Source organism: Gavialis gangeticus, unplaced genomic scaffold (genome assembly GCF_001723915.1).
Source record: "Gavialis gangeticus isolate Ggan-Ray unplaced genomic scaffold, GavGan_comp1, whole genome shotgun sequence".
Lineage (NCBI taxonomy): Eukaryota > Metazoa > Chordata > Crocodylia > Gavialidae > Gavialis > Gavialis gangeticus.
The window spans coordinates 2,386,677-2,410,708 of NW_017728991.1; the positions used below are offsets into that span (position 1 = coordinate 2,386,677).

At 50.1% G+C, this 24,032-nt stretch overlaps 1 protein-coding gene across 3 annotated transcripts in view; it reads left to right on the forward strand.

Moving 5' to 3' along the window:
- The window catches only part of SLC39A11 (solute carrier family 39 member 11), a 256,171-nt gene that overhangs the window by 184,353 nt on the left and 47,786 nt on the right, over positions 1–24,032 (forward strand). For all 3 annotated transcript variants that reach the window (XM_019516098.1, XM_019516114.1, XM_019516107.1), the window contains exon 7: positions 21,006–21,075. In XM_019516098.1, the coding sequence (XP_019371643.1) occupies positions 21,006–21,075 (70 nt within the window). The remainder of the gene's footprint in view (positions 1–21,005; positions 21,076–24,032) is intronic.

Sequence of the window (24,032 nt, forward strand, 5' to 3'; positions counted from 1 at the left end):
CTGGTCTTGAGAAGTGGATTTGCTGTAAACCGAGCTCTTGTGGCTGTGTTGTGTTTCCCTAGGCAAGGAGCAGTGCAAGGCTAGTCCCTGAAGGCGAGGTGCTGCAATGAGACGTGCACCTCGTTTGCACAAAAGAGCTTGTATTTGAAGCCAAGTTATTTGTAGGTGGAGCAGGACTTGGGGGCGCACACTGTGGGACAGGGCAGATGAAATGAAGCCAGGGAAGCCTCCAAGAGATGCCATTTTAGCTGAAGGGCTGCAGGTAAGTTTGAGGCAGGGGAACAAAAGTAAGTGTGTTCCTGCATTGTGTTATTCCAAGCTGGACTGGTGCTTTTAGATGGTCCACAACACTGGCCCTTGCTCTCTGCTCTGGAGCTGTTTGGGGGAGCGTGTTTATTCCAGAGCAGCCTGGGCAGCGGCGTTGCCTAACCCTGGTTTCCCTCCCAGAGCAGCAGTCGTATGTGAAACAAGCCACTTCCCTTGCACAATGCAAGGCCTGCGACTGCTTGGGGGTGCCTGTCACTGCAGTGTCCCAGAGATTTCAAATGGCATCCTTTCATTTTAAAAGGGAGGCACTTTGGGCACCAAATCCAGTGACGCCCTGCCTTCCAGGCTACTGCACGGTGACCCTGCACAGGTGCTATTGCACACATATCCCACGTGATGCTTGAGCAACAGATACGAGAAGATGCTTGAAACTTTGAAGAAGCACCGGAGTATTCCCAGTGGCATGGGCGTGCCCCCAGAAACGTACCGGAGTTCAAAGAAAAGGACAAATAAATAGCAGTAACGCTGGCTACTTAATGCAGACTTCCTAAAGGCAAGAAGTAACTTCTCAAATCCTCTTGGGAAGAGAGATTAATGTAATGTGCACTTCCTGCAGTGTTTCTGCCAGCGTTTGCATGCTTGAAAGGCAGGGGATATTCAGCGCGAGCTCTGTCGCATTCCTACAGATGGGCCCAGCTCACAACATACATGCCCAGTGCTACATACAGGCATCTCAAGTCTCTTTACAGAGGAGAGGGAATTAGTGCAGCCACTTCTTAGCTGGATGCTACTTGCTGCACTTAGTGGAAGGCAAAGATTAAAAAAGCAAAAGGATTTTATTTAAATTGGCAGTGTTTTGCAGGCATGGGATCAGGCTAGTTCAAAAGAGAGAGCGCTGGAAATATGCAGAGATCTTTTGCCATGGACACAAAACAAAGCACATCCAAAGTTTCTTTTCCGTGTTAGCATTTGAGGTTCCTGTTTTGCATGAATGGTGCATAAGAGGATGCAGGTAGGGTATCTGGTGAGTCTCTGACTCCCTCTGTGGCTTCCAAAAGGCAGGCGTTTACTGCTATTAAATCCAACATGCATTCATTTCCTTTCAAACGTCCAGAGGCAGAGACCTAATACGATACAGCGATTCCTATCTGGTCAGGAAGTCTCATCTTCCAGGCATGCAGCACTTGACTGCCTTTTTTGATAGGTAAATATTATTTATATTTCTACAAACCCTTCTCTCTTCCCCATTCCACCTCCTATTCCTTAATCTTCCCAGAAGAGTAAGATTCTGGCATGGTTTAGATTGCATCAACTTGGGTTTCCATTGATCTCCCCCCCTGGCCTGTTGGTTAAATATCACATCATCTTTTTACACTCAGGGCTTGAGCTCTTCAATCAAAGGTTTACCACTGAGAATTTTTTAAATGTTTTATAGTTTGGGGTAATCATTTCTCCATTTACATGGTTGTATGAAGCCGTGGGGCTGTTAGATTACAGAAGAGGTCAATCTGGGGTGTACCCAACCGCCAGGCGGTTGGATCGGATTTTGAAAAGGTCTCCCAGTGCTTTGGCGGGGAGGTATTATTCCACGTTGACCAGGAAGAATACTTTCTTGTGATCATTTATGTGAAATATAAGTACGCACTCTTCCTTGGATTCATACAGTCACAGACGATGAGGGTGGGAGGGAGCTCAGGAGTTCACATCTAGTCCGACCCCCTGCTCCAAGCAGGACCAGCCCCAACTCCATCATCCCAGCTTTGTTTAGCCCAGTCTTAATAAACTTTCCAAGCAAGAAAAAATTCCCAGCAACTTGCAGATGCATCCGTGGCCCAGACCAAACTTTGACTTTCTTAGATTTTTTTTTTTGATTGCTTGAAATGAGAAGGCAGGATGCCATCGGGTACCCCAGTGCTCTGTCTCTCTTGCCCTCTTTCCCTCTCGCCTCTTCCTCCTCTCAAAACGATGGGCCTGGCCCTGTGACTTGGATTAGCACCAGTTCGTGCTTATGAGGACAGTCCGGCAAGGATTTATAGAAGAGCGAGAATTAAGCTGGATTTCAGAAGATGCTCTGATGCCCGGTCACTAGAAACGGGAGTGCGTCAACCCTTTTGATCTGGGTGGAAAACACGTCCACCTGCTAGTTTTTCTCTTCACTAGGCAGAGCTGATTCCCCAGAGGTCTTTCCGTGAATGGTCCCTTTATGATCAATTTTTGTATTTTCCACAGTTCCTTTGATGCACTAAGTCCCCCGTGTCACTAAAAGCCCTTTCCATTGCAGCCAACGTGGTCCTACTCTGTCTGCCGGCTGCACAGGAATGTGTCCCTTTGGATGAGAAGGCAGTGATTATCACAGATGTAACTGGGAGCCACTGATGAGATGAAATAAGGGACTTCAACCTGCTGGACGCCTCTCTTTTTTTTTTTGGCAGGCCTGACTACCACCTGGGCCCCCATTCACTGCAGCGCGATGCAGGTTTCTTGCTCCCGCTGTGCTAGACAGTGCAGCGTATCCCCTGTGTTGGGTACAGCAGAGGCTGCCAAGGATAATTGCCATTCATGGTTTTACCCCGTGGGGTGTCACGCCTGGCTTGAGGCAGCGTGAAGTTTGCATCGTGCCAGACAGCCCGGATATATGAAAAGCCCTGATGGACAGGTAGCCCTGGGGGCGCTTTCACTGTGCAATCATCGACCACCACCAGCAAACCGCAGCCGCTGTCATTCTCTTCGCCTTCCCCTCCAAATCTGCAGTCTTTGCTGTCTTCTGAAGTGAGGCTTTTAAGGCTGGCTCTGCCTGTCTGGTTCCTCCCATCTGTCTGGGGCTGGCGGGTTGCAGCTCCGTAGGAATTTCTTGGAAATGCATTTTCTTAAGTAAAGCCAAGCAGTGGGTGGGTGGGGAAAGGCTGAGTTCCTGGCTCCCAGCAGAGAGCATCTCATCAGAGAGCGGGAAGCAGCAGACAGCAAGCAGGCTCGGTTGTAGTAATAAGAAGGGCTGCCATTCACCCCCTCCGCCCCGCACAACGCTGCTTCCAGCAAGCGGCAGCTCATGGAGGAAGAAGGAAACTGAGCAAAAGTCTCTTTTATTTTAAATTCCTGAATTACACCTGGTGCGGCTTTGGAAGCAGCAGACAGCAAGCGCGCTCGGTTGTAGTCGTAAACTGGGGGATTCAGGTGTATTCCTGAATACTCCTCCCATTGAAGTCGTGTGTGCATGCAGCTGGTCGAGGAAAGGCCTCTGTATGAGGCAAGGAAAGGGGACGTGGGGATCATCTGGTTTGTTACACCAGTTTTTTTTATTGGAAATCAGATTTTTTTTAAAATTATTCTTTTATTTACAAGCAGATGCTAACATTACTGGAGTGGAGAAATCCTGGTCCTGGTGCCCACCTGAGCTGGGATAGGGGAGTGTCACCCCTCTAGGTTTGCACCATCGGGCCTCATCCGTGCTGTTTTAGGGTGCTTGTATTTCAGGAGCTTCTCAACTGCATCCCAGCCTCTGGCCAGGAAGTGCTAGCATAGTGGTTTGTGGTGTTGGTTTTATGCCTTTTCTGGTACCAGAGACACAGCGGGATGCTTTATAACCACTATGGGACTTCCAGGGGGTCAGGTACCCTTTGGGCCCGGGGCAAGGAATCCCAGGCTTGCAGATGCTTCTGCAGTGCAGTGAGAGGTGACAGTGGGAAAACGAGGGGAAATGCACTTTGTCGGTGCCCAAAGCAGATGGGGCATCTGCAGGGGAGAGGCGAAAACCCAGAGTGAAGGACACTGCTCTCATTGGGAACCCACAGCAGGGTCCATCCAGCATCCCTGAAGCAGTAGGTTTATTTTGTAGCCAGGCGGGAGGGGACTATCTTCCTTTGCACTTGAACATGAAGGGTTTTCCCAGCGGGGAAATCCTCTTTCGCTTGCATTGTGTACATTTTTAGTGGCTTCAGTGGAAGGCCTTGACATGGCCTAACCCTCCCAGGACGCTCCAGCCTTCACTCAGGCAGATGGGGGTGGCTTAAGCCTGAGTTGGGAGGGAAAGGACAGCGCTTTGGAAAGCTGACTTCACCCTTCCCCTTTTTAAAATCTCCCCAGGCTCAGCATATGGCTGCTATTCCCCTCGGTGCAGAATCCATCTCTGCAGAAAACCCTCAGGGCTTCTTTGGCAGGAAGAGAGGAGACAGGTGAGATATGCCCGAGGGTCTGGATGCTCCCAAGCACTTAGGTCTTGCAATGGCCAGAGCTGCAAATGCATTTGGGACCCTGAGGGTGACTGTGCTAGAGGCCAGCTCTTTCTGTAAGAAACCCCACTTTCCCCAGGTCATCCCACTCCCCTTTCCTACCACCTCTGCTAGCGGGAGGTCACATCGCTTGCCGGAGCTGTAGAGATGTTAAAACAAACCTCCCCAATGCTTTTGCTCTGGTATTCACCAAATAGCAGCTCAGTCAGAGTTGCAGGGGCCGGAGCGGTTCTGACGCATGCACGCTCCTTGCAGATGACCAGCCGAAACAGAAGTAGCTGCAATAAATATGGACGTGCTACCAAACAGGGAGAGAGTTGCCTTGCGAGGCGCTGGAGCTGAAGTTAATTGTTCAGCAAGCAATCTGAAAGCTGCTGCAAAAGGTTCATAACCAAATCGACCAGCCCTTAATTTTTGGTGTTGATTGAACATTCAAGGTGTTTGCATTTGCTCTGAGCGTCCCTCGGTCACGCTGCCTCCAGCCGCTTGCTCCCGTGCGTGGCCATTAATAGAGCCGGGTAGGTCTTCTGGATTAAATGGGTGATTTGCACCTCATAGCCATGCCTGCTGACTTCTAGCCTTTTGCTTTCCAAGCTCCAGTCTCAGCAGCCGGGGAGCGCTCCTGGGGGGCGCGCTGCTTGGTGCGTTCTCCTGTCTACCCCTGCCAGAGCGGGCTTACATCGCGACAGGAAGAAATTAGTTACCCTTGGTATTGTTCCACCAGAAGAAGCTATCAGGTTCTCCTGTGCCCTTTTGGCTTTCTTCCTGCTGCCTTCTTTGCACCCGAGGCAGAGAGCAGGAGCGGTGGGTTGGCTTGGGGGGCGTCTGCCCATCCTTGGGGATCTGCGACCTGCGCCTGCCGCAGCTTCCAGAGCCTCCAGCCAGTTTCATCGAGGGCACGTGGCCTCCGTCTTTGGAGCAGCCAGGTGAAATTTCTCCTGACGTGCCTGCTTTTATCACAAGCCCCTTCCAAGGGGAAAGAGAATTTGAATTTCAAGAGCTGCTTATGTCCGGAAGCGTTTGCAAATCATCCTGCCAGGAAATCCTTCTGCCTCTGCATCCTGTTTGCTCCTTCTTGCTAATTGTGCCTTAGGGCAGGTGTATGAACATCTTTTGTTCCTGTCATTTGTTCACCTGCTCCTGTTCTCCGTGAAACCTCCCTTGGCAACCCTGGCTATTTCGTACGGCGTGGTTTCCTAACGGAGTTCAAGAGACTTGTGAAGGGTGCAGGAAGTCTCTGTTGATCTCTATGTGTACAGTGCCTACCATGGTGGGACCCGCATTGTTGGTTTTTTGGCTGCCATCCCTAATAGGATTGCTCATAATTCTTGATAATAACAGGAGCTGAATGCCAGAGTCCCCTAGCCTCTGCTGCACGTCACGGCTCATGTCGATAGCAATATAATTGTGCGTGGCATCTGGTGGATGCAAGGAAACAGTTGTTATCTTACAGTTACATGGAAAACCAAAGTCTTTTGTGATCAGACTGTGCAGGGTTGGCCAGGGAAGGAGGAAGAACAGGGAGGGACCTGGAAGGCAGCACCGTGGTGAGCAGGGTTGGCTGGAGAGAGGCTGTGCCGTTTGATTTGCTTTGGCCTCACGTCTCATTGAAGTACTTTAGGGTCTTGCAAGCAGCTGGCGGAGCTGGCAGGGATGCCGTTCTGGAGGGGGACCAGGGAAGTTTGCGAAGAAGAGGCTTTCCAACCCTCTTGCAAACCATGCCTTGGTGATCGAGGTTCAGGGAGCAGGGGGAAGTGGGGAGAACAGGCTGGGAAAAGATTTTGGTTTTTCAGGGGCTATGGGCAAGATGATGCCATGTTCCCAGCCTGCACCATGGACTGGTGTCCTCTAATAGCTTGCTCTAGTTGCTAGAAACTCCTTAACTAACTCACTCCTGACACCAACTCCCTCCGTGGCCTGGGCTGCGGGTTCCTTTTTGCTTCACACCACGGTGGGAAGGATTTGTTAATGCTTATCAATGGCTTTGGCAACTCAAGGACCTGAGTTAGTCCCCAAAGGGGACACCACTTTAGGACTTGTTTGGGCCTTTCAGGATTCGGGGTCCATTGCAATTGCATTCAAAGGTATTGCCAGCGTTGGGCAGGAGAGGGGAGGAGAGCTCATCCTTTTACACCGTGCAATAAACCCCTTTAAACTGTGGCGACAATGTAGATGTGACAGCGCTTTGCCCAGGGGGGTTGCAGGTGGGAGCTGTTCCCTGTGGACCGTGTGCTCGTGGCATGGATCCTCGAACACCCGCATGCGTCCATGATTGCCCCTTGCACTTTGGCCAGACGGAGAATTAAGGCTCCTGCAAGCAAGAGAAGCTGGCCTTGGCAAAGGGATTCTCCATCCCCCCGGGGCCACCGGGCCACCAGGTACGTTGCAGAAGCCACCTGCGTCATCTTGTGGCACGTGGGAGGGGAGCGAGGCCCCTGTGCCTGCCCACGCTCTCGGCTCTGGCGTGGGGCGAAGTGGGGAAGGCCATCAGGCCTACCTTTCCAATTAACCGAGGGGTTGCCATGGCAGCTGCAGTTACTGGAATCAGTCTCCTGGCAAAAAACCCTCTCTTGTTGCTTGTTTGTTCTGTTATTTCTGCGCCCACTCTGTGCAATCACTTGGATCCCATGGAGGTTTGTTTGCAGCAGCGTTTCAAGTTGACAGAAGGCGGGGAGCTGGGAGGCTTTGGCCAAGAAAATGCATCCCCGTCTCCGGGCCAGGCCTGGGTTATTGCAGCATCTTCGTCCCGTTAGCATAACCGCAGTAGAGAAGAGCTGAGGACCGAGTCTGGGGCCTGGGACTTGAGGGCGGTAGGAGGTGGTCTGCGGGGTTCAGAAGCGCGGCAGGCATCGTGAAACCTTGCGCTTGGTGGCCAGGGGACATTTAGCCAGGAAGACTTGAATAACACCTTTGTGAAGCTGCGTCTCCATACAGCTCCATGTAAAATCCCAGCGGGGACCAGCAGTGAACCCGTGGTGGGAGCCGAAGGCTGAGCTTCTCCGGGCGTCGCAGGCATAAAAGATCAGCTATCGTAAGGCTCCTGTTAAGATGGCAAGAATTGCGGAGATGTTCTCCTGTTGAACCATGTGGGTCCCATGTGTTGTTAGAGATCCAGCGTGGGATGCCAAAACTATTCCCTGGTATCCAGGTTGGAGCCATAATGGTCTAGAGGCAAAAGCAATCGGGACTCGTGGTGGAGGTGATATCTTTTATTAGACCAACTAGATTTTTTCAAAAAAAAATTAAAAAATCTTTTGTTGCAAGCTTTTGGGCACAAGCCCCCTTCTTCAGGCATTGGAGAAAAGATTGTAGAAGTTCTCCTGGGTAGAAATGAAAGTTGGTATTTCCTGGGAGAGTCGGTGTGGTAAAATCTCCTGTAAAATGAACTGTTCCAAACAGGAGATTTTTACCACACCTTCAACTCTCCTAGGAAATACCAACTTTCATTTCTACCCAGGAGAACTTTTTCAATCTTTTCTCCTATGGCTGAAGAAGGGCGCTTGCGCCCAAAAGCTTGCAATGACATTATTTATTTATTTATTTTGCAAAAATCCAGTTGGTCTAATGAAAGACCACTCTTGTCTAGCATCTGTGAAAGAGTTAAGTACCCTGCTAATAAGTTTGCTGTGCTAGAGCAAATGCATGGTGACTTGCTGTGCCCATTCCTTTTGCGGCCTTGGCAAAGCTGAAGCGTAGCCCTCCTTGTTGGGAGGTGAAAGCCTTCAGATGCCTTCAGCAGAAGTCCAGCATGGATGAGTGACATTCCCACCCATCCAGCTTTTCCCTTAACTATGAAAGGAGGAACTAAGAATCTGGGTGCACGGGAGTGGACTGGTGCAACTCCTCTCCCTTCACGTGCTGGCATTTTTAAACGCGTGGGGTAGGGAGACTTGTCGAGAGATAAGTTCCATGTAAACTGCAATGGCTAGCATTTAAAACATGGGTCCGTTTGATTGAACTCAGCCCTTTCAGCCCACTGAGCTTTGACGGATACATCTGCAAGGTGACCAGGGTACATGGGATGGGCTGCTGCTTTGAACATAGAGCTTGCAGAGGCTTTATTTGTTCAGGTGGGTTGCATGCAACTGCTGTGTGTTCATAACTGAAGCCGAGAAACTGGCTCGTGCTGCATTAGCTGACTTCTCTCCCTCCACGTCCAAGGCTGATGTAGACTGACCGGCCTTCGGGGAGGCTGGGTGAGAAACTGTTCTCTGAAGCTCCGGAAGTGCCGAGTCCAATACGAAAACTATTTTTTCCCTCTCTTGTCTTGCCCTGTCGTATAAGCAAAGCAATGCACTCCTGCATTACTGGAAAGAAGTGTCCCGTCCCACCGCACCCCTCAATAACCCAAGTCCTGGGGAACATGGCTAACTTTCTCCATCGGCTAACTTTCTCCATCAGTCCCCATCATAAATGGCAATGTGCACTTTTTTGTGTGCGCTCTGAATACAAGGTGGTGTCTGTCTGGAGCCGCCTCAGCTTCTCTTTCAGTTTAAATATTTGATTGCTTCTTTAAAAAAATGACACCAAGCCAAGTCCCTGCTTTCATTGATCCTTTGCCTTCAAAGGAAAAAAAATCTTTCTTCAGTGAATCTCTCATTGATTTTTTTTCCCTTGTGTTGTCCTCCTCTGAGCCTTTTGTGTCACCGCGGATAAATAACGGACAGCAAAGACTCTCCTTCCAGACCTCCAGGCACCATCTCTTACAGCCATCTTCCTCTTGCCATCAGTCCAGTGGTCAGAGCAGATCTGCACTCGGGACTGCCGGCTTTTAGGGTCCGCTGTATCCTCCAAGGTCTCTGCAAAAGGGCTGTGTGGCCTGGCATGGCCCATATTGAATTTGTGCAGTTGATGATCTCCACTTAAGTGTAGTACTTTGCACTTGTCTTTTTATTGAATTTCCTCCTATCTATTTCAGCCCTTCTCTCCAATTTATCAAGATCATTTTGAATTCTAATCCTGTCTGCCAAAGTGCTTGCAACCCCTCCCAATTTGGCATTGTCGGCAAATTTAATAAATGCGCTTTCTAGTCCATCATCCAAATCGTTAATGATAATAGTGAATAGACAGACCTTGGGGAAACCCCGCTTGATAGATCCTTTCCATCTGAGAGCGGGCCAGGGATGAGCAGGCTTTGAAGATGTTGCTCCAACCAGTTGTGTTGTGTACCTGCCTCCCGTTACGGGAAATTTCCTTAATTTCCTGAAGAAGCTGTCACGAAGGAGCAGTGTCAACAGCTGGTGACGGTTGAGATGGATCACGTCTCCTGCTTCTCCTCTGCCCGCAAGACCCGTGATCCTGTCACAGAAGGAAATTAAGTTGTTTTGCGATGACTTGCCCTTGACAAATCTGTGTTGGCTGCTCTGTATCATCACGTTGTCTTTTAGATGCTTACAAAGAGATTGTTTGTAGTAATATATTGAGACGCACAGCTCAGCACTCCCAAATGGCCCGATTACGGCAGACCAGCACTTCTCATCGAATCATAGACAATGAGGGTTGAAAGGGAGCTCAGGAGGTCACATCTAGTCCAACCCCTGCTCCAAGCAGGACCAGCCCCAACTGCATCATCCCAGCCAAGGCTTTGTCTACCCGGGTCTTCAAAACCTCCAAGGATGGAGACTCCCACCACTGCTCTGGGGAGCCCGTTCCAGTGCTTCACCACCCTCCTAGTGAGAGAGTTTTTCCTAATATCCAACCTCAGCTTCCCTTGCTGCAGTTTGAGCCCATTGCTCCTTCTGTCATCTGCCCCCACTGAGACCAGCCCAGCTCCATCCTCTTTGCAGCCCCCCTGCAGGGAGGTGAAGGCTGCTGTTCAGTCCCCTTCAGTCTTCTCTTCTGCAAGCTAAATAAGCCCAGTTCGCCTCAGTCTTTCCTCACCAGTTGTGTCCTCCAGCCCCTGAACCATTTTCATTGCCCTCCACTGGACTCTCTCCAATGTGTCCCCATCCTTTCTGTAGCGGGGTGCCCACAGCTGGACACAGGACTCCAGATGTGGCCTCCCCAGTGCTGAATAGAGGGGAAGAATTACTGCCCTCGATCTGCCGGCAACGCTCCTGCCAGTGCAGCCCGGGATGCCCGTAGCCTTCTTGGCAACAAGGCCACACTACTGGCTCCTATTCAACTTGTTGCCCACTATCACCCCCAGATCCTGTATTAGACCAGTGCTCTTGAGTGTCCCTTGCCGAGCAACCCATCAGGCACAGACACAGAAGAACCGCGTGCCCGTTCCAGGCTGCCAAGGGGTGGGTACGGACAGCAGCCTGTAAAATATATCCTACTTCAAGTGTCAGGAGATCTGTTGACGTGGCTTTTTGTTCCTTATGAGGAAACCTCAGCATCTTGGCACGGGTTGTCAAATAAGTGCCGGTTCTGCGTGTCACGTTTCTGAAAGGATCGTGCGTGTGCAAGGCGTGTGCGTCAAGGACGATCGCAGTCAGCGGTGTTCAGGGCTCGCAGTGCGGTTGCACAGGGCGAGACCATGTTTGCAGCTCGGTAAGCAGGCGGGGAAACTGTGGTATTGCCAGCCCCAAATGATCTTAATTGTATCTGATCTCTGTATTTATCAATTATGGAAGCGAGCCTGGGAGGGAAAATTAGGGGGTTGAGTTGACGTCCCTCTGTTAATTATGCAAATGGGTATGGGTGGCTTAATTAGGGGTTTGATTGAACAACCAAACCGTTCTTTACTACCCCCAAACTTGCACAGGAGTTACTCTCTCTTCTGCCATGTTATAATTGTGCTGGCGGAGAGCTTGCCAGGATTTGGATCACTTAACAAGCACTGAAACTTGTGGATTAGTTTAGTGCTGCTATCCTACGGACGAGGAAACCGAGGCAGAGAGTTTAAGAGACTTGTCCAGTGTCAGAGCTGGGATTGGAGTGCCTCATTTGTGGTCCTGTGCTCAGACCACTGGATGTAGGATGCTTTCCCATGCACCGGTTGGAGCACTCTGAGAAGGGCATTTCTGTTACGCAGGCCTGTTGCCATCAATTAGGGGGAGAAGCCCTGGTTCTCTCCTGAAGCGAGCAGCTGGATGCCTAAAGCACCACTCGCTTGGTCTCTGTCTGCCCTAGGGATGCCCAGATCCCATTCTGCTTGCTCCACTAGTGAGAGCACCATTGCTGGCTCACTTCTAGCTCTGGCAGCTTTCCCTTGCAGGGGATGTCTCAGTTGCAGTCGGACAAGTAAGCGCAGAGCTTGGCTCTCCTTTCCCGGGTCCTGGGACGAGGCGGTTGTATTTGCAAACTTGAGCCTGTTTGAATCGGGGGGCCCGAATCATGCATTAAAGTCACGGCGTGGCGTGCCCTGCATGGCGGTAAAGATCTCCGGTGTCTCTTACACGCCTGGGAGGGAGGAGATGGGGTCATTTTGGACCAGAGCCCACAGCCCATTTCAATCTTCACGTTTTGACTGGAGTGAGCATTCACTCAGACTCTGGAAACAGCGTCTTTATCCACCTGGCAGAGAGGGGATGTTTTGTGCCGCTTCTATAGCTCTGCTAATACAATAACGACGTGAAATGACACCAAAGTGGGAAGAACAGTTAAAATGGTCTGAAAAATAAAAGTAAAGGAGCAGCCACCACTCACAATGCCAAGTTGGTCCAGCTTCCCTTGCTGGGCTCTGGGGGGTGGGGGTTGTTTCCTCCTAAACCTCTTCGAGAGCAGAGATGCCTAGGGCTCAAGGAGAGGGAGGTGACCACGAGGGTGCAAGTGCCGCAGAGTGATGCATGGAGCCCTTTTCCCTGCCAGCTCCATCTCCCTGGGCTTATGGTCCAGGGGCATGTTCCCTTAATCCAGTTATTTATCATCAGCTTTCAACGTGTCGTGCCGACCTCATTCCCGCGCAGACCTCAGCCCAGTCTCTTGGCACTGAAGTTGCCCGACACACATGCACTGTGTGGTGCAATATAATCCCCTTCTCTCACCCGTCTGGGGCTCCCTCTATACTCTGCTCAAAGCCTCGCTTGGCTCTGCCGTCTCTCCTGACTGCCCAGTTCTGTGCTCTCCTGGTTTTCCACCTACCTATCTGATTGCTTTGTTTTAATACCCAATAATGAGCTCCTTTCTGCCTCTGCACTTCTCAGCCTGGTTCTCCCTTTTCTTCTCTCCTCTCTTCCTTGCCTAGGCTCACAGAGGATGTCTGGTCCATGAAGATGATGCTTGGGGGCTCGCCTTCCAGCCTCCACCTTCTCCCCACTGTGCTCAGCGTCCGCGGGCCCAGTGTGGGATCTCTTTACCACGTGAGATCTTCATGCACTGCATCCTGAAGCGGGGGCCTGTCTCTCTGTCTCCCCCAGTCGTCAAACCTGCATTAGTTTCCCACCTGTTCTTCTCTGCACCTTCCTCTCTGCGTCTTGTTCAGGCTGTTCCCTGTGGTCCGCTCTGCCTTCCACCTTCGTTGCTTCTTCGGTAGGGTAGGCATTATCCTTTCTCAGCCAGAAACAGCCTTGCTACATCTGTGCACTAGGATTGAGATTCTCTCCAAATCCCACCGGTCTCCAGCCCCTTCTTCCCAGACCTGTCAGTACGCAGCTTCTAGTAATCATTCGCACACCTCTCTTCCAGATGGACCTTTCTGGTTTCCTAACTTAGCAGTCTCCTCTCAAGGTTGGACCCCCACGGCAGCTCTCGTTCCTTCTCAGCTGCATCTAGCCCCAGATACCACCTGGACTATTTATTGTGAGGCATGCCCAGCTTCTACCCGTTTGCGTTGCAAATTCAGGTGGAAGCCAGCTGTGAGATACTTGTGTGAACACATCAATACAAGGGCTCGATCCAATTGCACTCCTGCTCCATGCGTCAGCTTGCGGAGAATCCTGGGGCTTGGACCAGATGACCTGTGGGTACCATTACTGTTAGCAATGGTAACCTGGTCTTTGACACCACAAAGCACATCCTGTTGAACGTTACGATGCCCGAGTTCGTGCGTACGTGGCATCCTACACAATAGCTCGTTATATGCTGGCTGACATAACTGGTTCTTATCTGGGCCCCAGGAGCTGTAGTCTGTTATAAGCTGCTATCTAATAGTGTTTTTTCTACATAGTAATCCCCGTCTTATTTCGATCTTGGTGTTTGAGCTAGGGTGAAAACCTCTCTTTGCTAAAGACACGATGATCCAAGGTGATTGTCATTGACCCTGAGTGAGTTAGTGCAGGTTTAGTCCATGATCCCATGCACTATCAGGATAAAGACATCTTGAAATATAAAGTTGTCCAAGTCTAAGAAGGAAGAAAGAATCCTTTTGCTTTGGCTAATTCTAAGTATCCTCATGGTAAAGGCTGAGATGGCTGCATTTTGCTTTATTTTGGTAAAAAAAACAAACCAAATCAGCAGCACTGGAGCCTGTAGTGTTTGTCCCCAGGACCAGTATGGCAGTCCCAGTCTGGGCAACTGTCTAAGGAGGACATGTATGTGCAGCTCCTGCACTTCCAGCTCTAGCCTCCCTTCTCTCTGGAGAATAATCTGCAGCTTAGGGTAATTATGCAGGATTTTCTCAGGGATCCAGTCTGTATTTTCCTTGGCCCCTTCAGTGCACCCCTGTTTTCCCCTGTTCTCGGTGGCTTGGTGATGGGGATGGGTTGTCACACCGCTAGCCCAAGAGGGGTTGCTTGAATGGACTTTTTCAGGGATGGTCCAGCACTTGTCAGAGTTGGTTGCGGGTGAAAAGGCTGGAGTTAGATGCAGGAAACGGTGTCAGAGTATGTGAAGAACTGATAACTGCTTGGTAGTTGAGCCTGACAGCCTGGCAGGACTCATATTTTCATAACTCTTCCACCCCAGCACAGCAAAGACTCCAGGTTGTTTTGGAAGGACTTGTTCAGCTCCGACGAGGTGTGATGTGCTCCAGGGTGTCATGATGCTTAGTCCTCTGCAAGGCTGACGGTGGATCCATGACTACAGTGAGCACCCCACGCTGGGAACACGTGTGAGGAGTGGCTCTTATGTGAGCTACCGTTCCTCTTTCGTTTCACTGTTTGGGGTCTTTGAACACACCTGCTGTTGTCTTACCGTGCTTGTTATTTATTGCAAACACGAGATCCCAGCCCCATGAAGGGAAGGTCGTGTCGGGGAACTAGCTATCTGCCAATGTGCGTTGCATTTCACCGCTCGATTTCTGAGCCTTCCAGCTCTCGACTCTGGGGGAGTGAGTGACACGAGGCGTAGTGATGAACCGGATTGGTAAAGAGCTCCGCATTTTGGTATCTGAGCTGTCCTGCAGTTCCAGGGAGCTTTGGGAAGACTCTCAGCCAGCAGATTGAACAAGGAAGCTGAATTATACAGCCCCGTGCTCTAAGCCTTTCAAGGGAAGTCGTCTCCTGCAGGTACTGAATCATGGTGGGGAGCTTTAGGAGCCCCTCTTTTGGCACGAATGGGCTTTGGCTTCGTGTAATGGGCACCTTCTTCTCTCAGCACGAAGTGCCGTCCTGTAGCCACGAGGGGGAAGCAGCGCTGAAGGTTGCTCTCTTGTCTGTAGCGTGGAACGGGGCTGCTCCAGGCCACTATCCTGTTGCTAGAATCAGTGAAGAAAGTGGAACAGGGCTCAAAGTTAACACAGGGCGCATCTACACGTGCATTCACATGCTCTAGTTAATGCGCATTAAATCTAGTACCTCCGTCGTGAAGTACCAGGAAAATGTGCGTTAGCTTGTCTTATTGCAGATTAACTAAAAAGCACAGTCTGTAAGTGATGCTTAATGTGCATTAGCCTATTTTAATGTGAAATAATTAAAAAGCACGGGGCATTTTTACACATGCAAGCACTGCAGTGCTGGGTGCTTTGAAAAACGCCCAGCGCTGCGACACTTGCAGTTGTGTGAGTGGTGAGATGTGCATCAGTGCTGAGAAAATGGCAGCGGCACGCTTTTGAGCTAAAAACATCTTGGAGGTGCTTTAATTCAAAAGGACACCGCCACCATTTTCTGCGCTGACTTTCATTTCACCGCTTGTACGGCTGCACGTGGCGCGGTGCAGTTTGCCTTGGCTTGTGTGCGGAGCAGACTCGATTAATTGAGTCTGCTCCTAAGTGGCAGATCTCCAGTGTATCGCAGGACCAAGGAGTATGGGTATAAATGCCCACTCTTTTTAGTGATGTTTTAATGCGCATTAAAATAAGCTAATGCGTATTAAAGTGCATGTGTAGATCTGCCCACAGAAACTAATGGGCAAGAAAACAATTCTTCGTGTTGTGGGTGTGAACAAGCAAGGAGGGGAGTAATAACAGGCACCAGCGGAGTATCCTGCACCCGTCAAAGTAACGGGGGGTTTTGTACCCCCTTCCACCTTTTGCCCCCCTGTGCGAGCCATCCTTCAGGGAGGGCTGTGCAGTCTCGCTGTGCCGCCTCCTCTCACATCAGCCGTTCTCGGGATGCAGTGATCCAGCAACAAGGAAATGCACATTAACCCAGGGTGCCCTTTATTTGCAGCCCTTGGTAATGTTCCCTTCTGTTTACTGTTTTCCCTTTTCCCTCCTTGGTTGATCAGGGTAATGAAAGAATCAATCACTGCCGCGCCGTTCATCAGAGCTTTTCCAGGGCTATGCCAATCACAGAAAGAGAAAGAAAAAAACCACCTGAAGGTGAAGGCCTTTTTGTTAAGGAGCCTGGCAGAATCGGTCAGAACCGGAGGAGAAAAATAGTGCAAACACCCTTTCTTAAGTAAAAGGCTGCAGGATTTGCTCTCGAGCTGACGACCTTGCTTCTGGGAACCACGTGGCCCAATCTGATTTTGCTACGGAGAACCATAGCGGTTTCCCAGCTTGTAGGTGGTTTTCATGTCATGCAGAGACAGTGAAGTCCATATTTAAAAAGCCAGATGTTTTTGCCTTCCCCCTCTTTCCTTTTCTGATGTTGCTTTGTGCTGGCCCGCAGCCACCAGCCCTTGACGCCGCGTGGAGATGGGGGCTCCTGACTTCTCACCCGGGCAGGTCACGAGCTTAACTGAGAATCACGCGTAAGCAGCAGATCGTGCTGTTTTCTCCCAGCACAAGCCATAACCCTTGAAAAGAGATCACGGCCACTACCGCATTATTAGAGACAAAGAACACAAGCTTGGGAACAATGCATGGGTGGAAGATGGCTTCGTCTATTCATCATAAATGACAGGGCTCAAAAGCATAGGCACTTCACTGGGAATGACAGAGTGGGTTGGTATTTTTTTTTTTTATCCAACTCACAACTATTTAATGGATCCCTCATTTTTCCAGCCAGGAATAAGTGTTTGAAGCCATAAAAATGTTAGACTACAAGATAATGTGGCGTGCAACATTTTAGGTATTGGCTGTTTTCCATGCAGGGGGCTCAGTGAAGTACGTGGCAAAACTCCTGTAGACAACGGTGGTTCAAGATCTTGGAGAGGGATTTCACTGTGGATGCAATAAGATGACAGATAAAATTCCTCCTGGCTAGTTCCCAATGGCTTTTTGCACTAAAATGTCACAGAAAAGAGCACCGCTAGGGTACAACCAGTTATTTATGCTTCTTCCTTCCAGGGACAGTACGTCCTGGGAGACGGTTCTCTGGTCGGAAAAGAAAATCGGAGAGCGGCTTGACGTTGAGCTGGTACCATATTTATTCTGTTGGCTCTGTGAAAAATACACAGTACAGTAGAAATGTTCAGGGCTGGCTGCTGCTTGCTCTTGCAAAGCCTGGAATAGCCCACAATACCCAGAATTGCTTTGGACCAATTCCTCCGGTACGGGCATGTAAGCAATATAGTAGGGGGAAGGTTTTTCTTGCATGTCAGCTGCTATATGATGACTGCCCGCATGCAGGCCATTGCTCTGTTGGAATTGGAAAGTGAACCGTCGTGGCATACACCTCCTGCACTGAGGTCTTAAGCTGTCATAGTTTATCTTCTCCTGCCACATCCTGGGGGCATCAGCAGGTAGCAGTGGACGGGCGGTGAAGCCCACCTCCTTTTTGCCCCCTGATATGTCCATCTTCCCTCATCTCTCCATGAAACAAGGCTTTTGGATCGTCATTTCTGAGTGTGAAATGCATCGCAAGACCTAACGGGTAGCTGCCTGCATCGCAAAGGCTGTAGGAGGGAGGCCAGCATCTGAACAAGCCCTCAAAATGCCAGTGACTGGAGGGTTTTGGAGAAGGAGTGGTCCAAGGTAGTTGCAGCTGCAGGTCTCATCCCAAGGGTCCTAGGGCGGAGGTGCCATCTCTGCTACAACGGGGGCTCGACCCCTGCCCATATCAGCACCAAGCCCTTGCAAGTTTGGGAAGGCCATCCCCGATGACGGCAGTATTTAGTGTTCATGGCTTCTCTTTGTAAGCTGCCATGGGTCTGTAGTGCGTTAAAGAGACCGTCGCCCATTGCCCTTCTCGGTGCGATCTGTCCAGCACCAGACTCAGCATCTCTCTCATCTGAAAAGTTAATTCGCGTGGTTGCTTTTGTATCTGACTGCATAAGAGAAGCCGCCTTGGGTATTTTCAACTCAGCCCTGACTTCGGCGGACGCGGAGTCATTGCAACGTCCTTTTGTAGCTGTTCGAGTCTTGTTGAAGAGGCAGCCAGTTGGGTTAGTTCGACATCGCTTATGAAAAGTGCCTAAAAATACCAAAGGTGCTGCTGCTGTACTGTGTAATCCCCGTGGCTTTTCCAAGATGAAGTAGTTCAAATAAATCCAATTGCTAGGGAGCTGTGTGCGCAGCGTGCATGCAGGTGGACTTGTGTTTGGACATGCAATATATAGGAGCTTTTTGAAGGGGAGGGGACCGCATCTGTCTTTCCACCAAGTGCCCCGAGTCCTCATCTTGCCTGCCTTCTGAAGAGCAGTGGGCGCACTTTGCAGGCTGGATGCTTTTGGGACTTTTCTCCATTTGCCATCGCAAAGGCATTTCCTCCTTTCAGTTTCTCGCCCCCTGAAGCCACACATGGAGCGAACCTGTGGCTGCTGCCTGTTTCCGTTCCTGATTCCCTTTCTAATTTGCACTTTTTGGTCGAGCACCTGGTGTGCATTACAGCAGCTACCGTCACTCAGTGGCTCTCCCTCCCACTATGCCGTTCATGCACCATCTGTTGGTCTCGATTTCCCGTTATTTATGTTTCCTGGGCATATGTAATTTGTACTTGACTTTAATTAATTTTTACCACCAAGGTGCTTTTGCTCCTGAAGGCTCCTGCTTTGTAACCTGAAGCACAGGGCACGTTTCTTCCCTGCTGTCGGCCTGTCCCGTAATTCAGCTCTCCGTGGGGTCTGACGAGTTCCTCGGGTTCCTTTTTATGCTTCAAAAGGGGAAGGCCAGATCGGCAGTGTTGTTAAAGGACACCGCTCTTAGCATTTAATCTGAGGGTTTTTATTTTAAATGCAGAGTTTTGCAGAGCTGCTGGCTCCGCTGGGTGAACGCAGAGCAGAGCTGTTCAGAGTCCTTCATCATGTGCAGGTGCAAACTATTTGGAAACAGCAGCCTCCCATCAGATCTGTTCATGTCGTGTATATATTCCAGGGAGAATAGTCTTCCGTTCTGCACAAGCACAATGGCTGTTTGTCTCATTTTAACGTGCTCATTATGTTTGCCTTGCATCTCGGGGTGTAGCTCTGTTTTACGGCATGGCTTTACCAGCACAGCTTTTCCATGGACACTTAAAGGCTTACAGCAGTGCTGATGTGCAGTTAGGCTGGGTTCCTTTTCGCTCCCCCTATCCTAAACGTGTGTCCAAAATGCAAACCAGAGCTTCAGGTGGTCCCAAGAGTGTAGCAAGTGATGTGCCCCTTTGCATTTTCACTTTGCTGAGAAATAGAAATGCTCAAATACCATGAGGCAGGTTGAATGTTTTCCAGCAATGCAAAAAACCACAAAGCCTGTGAAAGTTCCTGCTCTTTTGAGATTTTCCCACCCCGGTCTCTAACTACCGGAGCTAAGTTTCAGGGAGGCATTCATCATCTTTAGGTCATACCTAAACGGTACCAGAAGGTCCGTCATCTTGGACCTCATGTCAAGATGCCAGCGCAGTATATATAGGGCCAGACACTTCATCTCCTCCTTGGGTTATATAAAACCCTCTTCCATTTCGGTATCCAACCATATCAGCAGTTTTAATTGAATTTTTTGTTCTTTTCCCTTTCCCTCTCGGAGAGAAGCGGTGGCAAAAGGGCTCGTGAGAAAAAAAGAGTGGATTTGAAGCAGAAAAGGTTGCAGTGCTCTGAAACTTGGGAGAAATGCTTTCTGTGTTTTTGAAAGAAGGATAAAAGAGCGGCCGAGGCGAGGAGGAGAGCAAAGGAAGTAGGGGAGAACTGAAAAGAGCTCGCTAATTATCCAGGAGGTCCTGTAAGGATCTCCCCTGGGAGTGGAGCCAAGGAGACATTACAATGTCAAATTGCAGGCCTCCTACACCTGCACACAGACTAACAGCCTTTTTCGCCTCCTCGACTGGATGACTGCTGTAATTAGACTGCTCTCAGGTTTAAAAGCCCGTCGGGAAGCAGCTGTACCTACGAAGGGTTCCCCACCAGGGATGCATTTTTTCTGTGTTTTGCTAACACCAACAGTAATAACAAGCTGAGAAACAACCCCAAGAAGAACAGGTTTCCCTTCATATCTCTGTACCCGTGCGCTGTCAGCACCACGGGCCGCGTTTGCAATGGGCACGAAGTTTGGTCACTGCAGACGTTGCGCTAGGACTTGAGGAAACCATCGAGCCGTCACTAACTCATAAGGAAAGAAGTCTTCGCGATGCCGTTATTTGATACGAGGCTTTGATGAGAGTGGGTTTTGGCTGCTCGTGGAGCTATGCTTTTGCCAGGTTTTGTTTAAAATACTGGGGACCTTGGAACTGCAGCGGGAGGGCAGGTTTTGCAGAGTCTCATTCAGGCCCTGCTGCCTTGGCGCGTCTGAAAATCCCATCCTTGCTATTAATGACTATTGGAGGATCCCAGTTAAAACACAGGAATGAGGGTTGACTCGCTGAACGCAGTTTGCATCTCCCATCTTTGCATCCTTCACCAAGGTTGCGTTTTGGCTCTGGCTGCCGGTGATTTCCGTATGCTGGAGAGGCACACCGTGACGATCTCAACCTGTCCACACATCGCACGTGGTTATCTCCTCAAGAAACGACTATGCTTGTCTACAGAAAATCCCTCTTCTGCAGAAAATAGAAGCTTTTCAGCAATGCTGTTGTTTTGGGCTCCGGGTAGAGAAGGCCATGCAGGGTGTAATATGGGTACCCGGCACTTATAATTGCATATGCTCATAAGTGGGGATGAATCTGGAGCTTGTAAAGCCTCCTGGTTCTGAGCATCTTGTTCAAAATGAAAATAATAATAATAATAATAATAATAATAATAATTTCATGATTTTAACAGTTTTTGCCACCTCCCCCCAAATTAGGGCTGGAACAGAAGGGGCACAGCTGGGCCCAGGCCCCTGGTTTCAGATTCACTTAAATCTGTGTACCCTTTGCAGATGTCTCCAGAGGAACGGGCTGAGACTCGCTGCCTGGCTGAGATGGGTTTCTAACTTTTGCGGTCTTCTTTTTTTTCTCCCCGTCTCTGTTGCAGAGGGACTGGCTGTTGGCGTCGGATTTGGGGCCATTGGGAAGTCCGCATCTGCCACCTTCGAAAGTGCCAGGTAAGCGCCACGTGCATTTCTGAACCAATCCTATAAAAGCCTCTTGCCTCTTAAAAACGTTTTGCTATTGGATGCTCAAGTTTTTAGGACCGGCCTAGACTGATATAAATCGATTCGGGAAGCAGCAGCACAAGAAAGGTGAGCAGGAGAAAGTCTTATCGCTGGCTGCGCTTGTCAGGGACCAAGTGGAAAGTTAGTCGCTGATACCCAGGCTCTGGAAGTGGTTTCTGTTTCTGCATCGGCAGAATGATAAACGGAGCTGAGCGGACAGATAAAAGGAGGAAACTCAGAACAAGATGCACCTGTTTATGGGCCGGCTGGGCTGGTGCTGTTATGTGGAGTCTCACTTCTTGCTAGGGGCCTAATCCAGCGGGCCCCTGAGTGCAGTCATAAGCCTGTAGGGTTGGCATTGCCTGGGCTCTGCCAACCGTACACAAAAACCAGAAACCCAAGTTTGCTCTGTGGGGTCTCCTCTACCACAGACACAGGCCCAGGCCATCGCGCCGTTAGAGCGGGGTCATTTTAAAGAGGTGATGTGTTTTCTGAGTGAGGTTTATCCACCCAAAAAAGGAAAATCAAAGGGAAGTTTTCAAGAAGAAAAGTCCCTCCAGTACCCAAACCAGCCCAGAAGCGGTTTGTGAAGCAGTGATGCTCAAATGCCTGGCTTAGCGCATGTGCGTTGGGATGCGCTGAGCCAAAGAACAGCCTCCGCTTTCCCAACACGGGTCGCCCCTTCAGGAGGATTCACACATCCCATCAGGGATGAATGGGGAACGCGCGTGCATCTCGCTTGTGGGAGACGAGATTGTTTTCAAAGTGGCTGCCAAATCTTTCCTCCCCCCAGTTCAGTTGAATATCACTGAACTCCTCCTTATCTCCTCTGAGTCTTCGTTGGCCTGTCTCCAGCACGGAGGAGTTTGATGTGACGAGGCTGAAGTGCTTGCTGCTCCTCCTACTCCGGGCTAATTTCCTGGGGGTTGCAGCATTTCATTCATCATCTCTTACCGCTTTGGGAGTCTGTCTGTCCTCCCCCAGGATGTGGCTGAGCAAAGGTGGTGAGGCTGGCAGCTTCCCATTAAGGGGAAGCTTTATTACCTTGGGGGCCTGGGGGAGAGAGTCCCCTGTTTTGTTCACAAATGTGCAAAACGTGACACCGCTGCTGTGCTCGCTTCGCTCCGTCTGCGGCTCTGACCTGCTCTTGTGGAAACGCGGTCCTGCAAGGTGCAGCGGGGGCAGCGGTGACTGATGGTGGCACTGAATCTATTTGACATCATCGGTCTCCTCCCCGAGTGTTTTGCTGCGAAAGTCTTTGTCAGCATTAGGCTGGCTTCTTTCCTGCTTCAAATTGTCTCCTGTTCCTCTCCACTTCAAATTTGCCCCACCTTCGGTACCCGTGTAGTGCCGTTCGACGTGACGTGATGGCTAAACCTTGGCAGAGCAGCCCGTCCGGTCTGGTTCCTGGAGCTATGTGGATGGGAGACTTTTGAGAGGAAGGCAAAGCTTCATTGTAGGTAGAGAAAGCTGAGCAATGGGCAGCTCTGTTGGCTGGAGGATGGAGCTAGGGTTGGGTCTCCTCATTGCACAGCCTCTGGTTTCCACTGCTGCTCTTTTTCCTTTGCAGCCCCTTTCTCCTCCACCCACCACCTCACTGAATTAGAGAGAAGCATGCTTCTAGTTCAGGTTTTTTAGGAGAATTAAAAGGCAAGTGCCAAGCCCCCTTGCCTCCGTAATGCGTTTGGCTGAGGCTGTCTTCAATGGAGCTGTTGCATCAGCTCTCCTCCCTCCTTGAGGGCTCGGGCCCGTCGCTCCTGCTTTCGTGCACCCTCATCCGCTAGGCAACCTGCAAAATTGCTTTAGTGATATGGGGAGAGAGAGCGCGTTGTGTAACCTGCTGGAACAAGCCCTAATGATCCTAGGGATCATGGGGGTAAAGCTAGTTTGATAGTTTTGGCTGGCTTGTGCATGTAGGGAAAAATAAGATGTGATATGCTGGGTTGCAGAAGCCTCCTTTTTTCTAACCTTTAGGAATAAAAGACTCCTCGTAAAGTCTGTGGAGGCTCCAGAGATGTGTTAACAAAAGGGCCTTTTCTTTATTGACTGCTCAGTAAAAGCAAAGAAGCTCGAAGCAGCTGGTTCTTTCTCTGTATTTACAGCAGCATTCATCGTGTTAGAGGAAAGCTGGCCTGTTGGCCCTGCAAGATACCAAGTGCAAAGTTAGCGGGCCGACAAAAGACACCAGGAACTCCATTGCCATCGATCTGTTTAACAGTGTCATCTGCAGACAGAGTGAGATCGTGCTGGATTCAATCAGTCATCCTTGCACAAATATTGAAGGGTCCCAGGGTTGAGATGTTTAAGTCACTGCTGAGCCCTGGAAGAATCGAGCGATGCCCAACTCTCACGTCACCCTGCGCTGTAGGGAGACGAAGCAAACGGAAGGGGAGAGCTGTAGGAAAAACTACCAAGGAAAAGTCTGCTCAAACTCGTGACACCTGTACAGGTTGTAAGCACTGGGCATGAAGGGGGAGAGGGAGCTTGCATAGCCAGCTGGAGCTACCCAAAGATGAGCTCCCAGAAATACCTGTGCTTCCCATCCATCAGCAGGAGACGGCTAACAGCAGCTGAGGTGTTTGCGGAGCATCGTTGTGTTCAAGTCCTGTGTGCAGACTGGGTAGCTTCTGCAAGTGGAGCAGTTGTTTTTCTGCCTTTGTGTTTCCTTATGAGCTTATTTTTTTCCTATTGTGGTGGATGGGATGCTCAAACACTCTTAACTATACATGGGGAACTACTTCATCTGCTCCTGAACTACTGCCACCTCTGAAGTGGAAGGCAGTGGCTGGAAATGGCTGGCAGCCGCGCCGCACGGCATCATTTAGATCAGAAAGCGATGAATAATTTATGCGTGGAGAGTTAACAGCTGGCTTGTTTTGGTGCTTGGCTTGGGAGTATGGGTTTAG